Below are 2,805 nucleotides of genomic sequence, written 5' to 3' on the forward strand. Positions count from 1 at the left end.
TAATGTGATTTTAGGTGGTAGTAAAGTAAAAAAAAATTTAAGAGGTAGCAAAATTGAAAACGATGTGTTTTTATGGTATCAAAAGTCAAAATTTCCAAAAATAAATATATAAATAAATAAAATAAAATAAAAATTAAAAATCTAATGTTTTATGTACTCCATATTAAGAGCTAGAAGAACGACATGTACCCGTACGTGTTGAAAGTGGGAGGAGAGCTCTAATCATTTGAGCTATACCTCACTCGTACATGTAATGTGTCTTTCAATAAAAAAATCATAAAAATATTAAGTTTGCCCTTCGTGAAAATTGCACAAAAATTATTATCACCTTTTAGATTTGTCGGCCAGTCCGACCTATCTTGAAAAAAATGAGGGTTTGAGCGAAAATCGGGCTATTTGACAATCCACTATTATGAGACCAAACCTCAACCCAATTTGAAAAACCCTCCTCAACCTAATTTTATCGGTTTTCAACCTCGACTTTTCAGCCTAAGATCTACCCTACACAAACACTTTTTTTTTGTTTTTCAAAAACCCGATCCATGATCACCTCTACTTTAGTACTTTACTCACACGCAAAACAAAAAATAAAGAAAATAAAAAAATAAAATCTCCACTATAAATAGCCCACATTGTACTCATAATCTTCTACCCCTCCCCCAAAGGCCCCAATTTCATCGGAACACATACACTCTATTCCCCCAATCTCTCTTCAAATGGATGATCTCAAATTTGTGATCGAATCATCCGAAGCACAAACACTAGCAAACAAACTCGGCTTAAAATCCGTAGTCCACCTTTTACCATTGATAGCAAAATCAGCTAAAAAGCTTGCTCGTCCACCAATCTCCGGCTTCCCCGTCGCCGCCGTTGGCTTAGCTACGGACGGCCGTATATTCATCGGCGTCAATGTCGAATTTCCAGGATTACCCCTGCATCATTCAATCCACGCTGAACAATGTCTCATCACAAATCTCTCACTTCACCCTCAAACCCATCTCAAAAACGTCGTCGTTTCGGCGTATCCATGTGGGCATTGTCGTCAATTTCTTCAAGAAATTCGTGGTGCCCCAGATATTCAGATCTTTGTTTTGGATAAAAATGATGATCAGGAATCAGAATCTGAACAAATTAATGGATACCCAGATGAAGAATCGGATTGGTTTAGGCCATTATCTTGTTTTTTGCCTAATAGATTTGGTCCACATGATCTGTTGGATAAAACTGTTCCTCTAATTTTGGAAACAATTAATAATAATTTGGTTCTCGATGATGGTAAAATCGTTGAAATGGGTAATCTGTGTAATGTAGTTTCGAGATTTGAGGTGGGAGAATTGGTTTCGGCTGCATTCGAGGCTGCGAATCGGTCTCATGCACCTTACAGTGGTAGTCCATCTGGGGTTGCTTTGGTTGATGTGAATGGAAAATTTTACAAGGGGTGTTACATGGAGTCTGCTGCTTTTAACCCGAGTATCGGCCCTGTGCAAGCTGCCATGATCGCTTTCATAACGGCTGTTGATGGCGGGTTTGGGACTGGCGGATGTGACGTAGGTGCTGATTACGAGAGGATTGTGGGTGCTGTTCTGGTCGAAGTTGAAGGTGCTGTTGTTAGGCAAGAAGAGACTGCAAGATTGTTTTTAAATGCTGTTATTCCAAAGTGTGAATTTCGTGTGTTACGTTGCCAAAAATCAAGCTCTGCTAAGACGGCTAAAGAGTAAAGACAATTGGTGATGGTTCTTCGTTGCTATTGACTTATTGTTACGATCTAAACATCGGAAATTTTTTCATGTAATCGATTATTTGTAATAATTCTGATGATCATTATTGTGTAAAGAAAAAAAAAACAATAATAATGGTAACTTTGTTATTGTCTCTAAAATGGGTAATGTAGTTTAACATTTGATAATCTAATTTTGCCCTTTGATTAGGAGAAAAGGTTGAAAACTTTTATGTGAAACAGCTGTGAGCAAAGTTGTTGGTGATTTTACTTGATCAGAATATCTATTTCGTACTACATATAATACTGTTTCATTTAATAATTTACTCAAATTGATCATGCCAAAAGGAGCAGCGAGCAAGAGAAAAATTTAACTTTTTTTTTTTTGAGAGGTCTATATACTAGTACTACACTAGTAGATGAACATTTAACAATCTAGTTTGATCCAATTATTAGGCTTAAATATTAAAATAACATGAATCACACCTAAAGTGTACTCAATATGAGATAACTTGATTGTGACCTAGCCGGAATTAGACGTGACCCACTCAAAGCGAACACGTAACAACTTTGTTATACTTATGTTGTTTTTAAAAGTTTGGCTCACTCGATATTTCCACGATATACTATACTTATCTTTGCTCTTAAATATTTTCAACTATCTATAAGTGAAATTTATTAAAGTTAAAGTTTTGATAATTTACATTGATAGTAAGTGAATCACGCTTTTAATAACAAATGTACGTCGTAATATTTACATCATAAACTAATTTATATATGATGAACACGACTTAATAAATCCCTTAAAGATTAAATCGTACCAATAAAGACATTATAAGTTTCTTAGTTACCTGAATTAAAAACCTGACCAAATAAACTAGTTAATATCCATGTAACGACACTAGATGATTCATAACAAAGAAATTTTTACCAATGAAAAAGCTAACTCTTTTTGTTCGTAGTGGCCACAACTAATTGTAGTCGTACACGTATTAATGCCTTAAAAGTTGCAGCCATAAGAGAGAAACGTTGTACTTGTATCGACAATAATAGTTGTGTAAGAAAGATTAATGTGCACACAAACTCTT

At 35.1% G+C, this 2,805-nt stretch overlaps 1 protein-coding gene across 1 annotated transcript; it reads left to right on the top strand.

The window, feature by feature from the left end:
• The first annotated feature begins 257 nt into the window (after positions 1-257).
• LOC110716832 (cytidine deaminase 1-like) lies at positions 258-1,957 on the top strand. Its single transcript, XM_021895477.1, has one exon. It carries the CDS (start codon positions 717-719, stop codon positions 1,716-1,718), a length of 1,002 nt encoding a protein of 333 aa, XP_021751169.1. The 5' UTR covers positions 258-716; the 3' UTR covers positions 1,719-1,957.
• Positions 1,958-2,805: the final 848 nt, after the last annotated feature.

The sequence above is a fragment of the Chenopodium quinoa genome, unplaced genomic scaffold, assembly GCF_001683475.1.
Source record: "Chenopodium quinoa cultivar QQ74 unplaced genomic scaffold, ASM168347v1, whole genome shotgun sequence".
Classification (NCBI taxonomy): Eukaryota; Viridiplantae; Streptophyta; class Magnoliopsida; order Caryophyllales; family Amaranthaceae; genus Chenopodium; species Chenopodium quinoa.

Excerpts from the sequence above, each read along its gene's own strand:
- LOC110716832 (XM_021895477.1), top strand. The coding sequence starts at position 717 with ATGGATGATCTCAAATTTGTGATCGAATCATCCGAAGCACAAACACTA.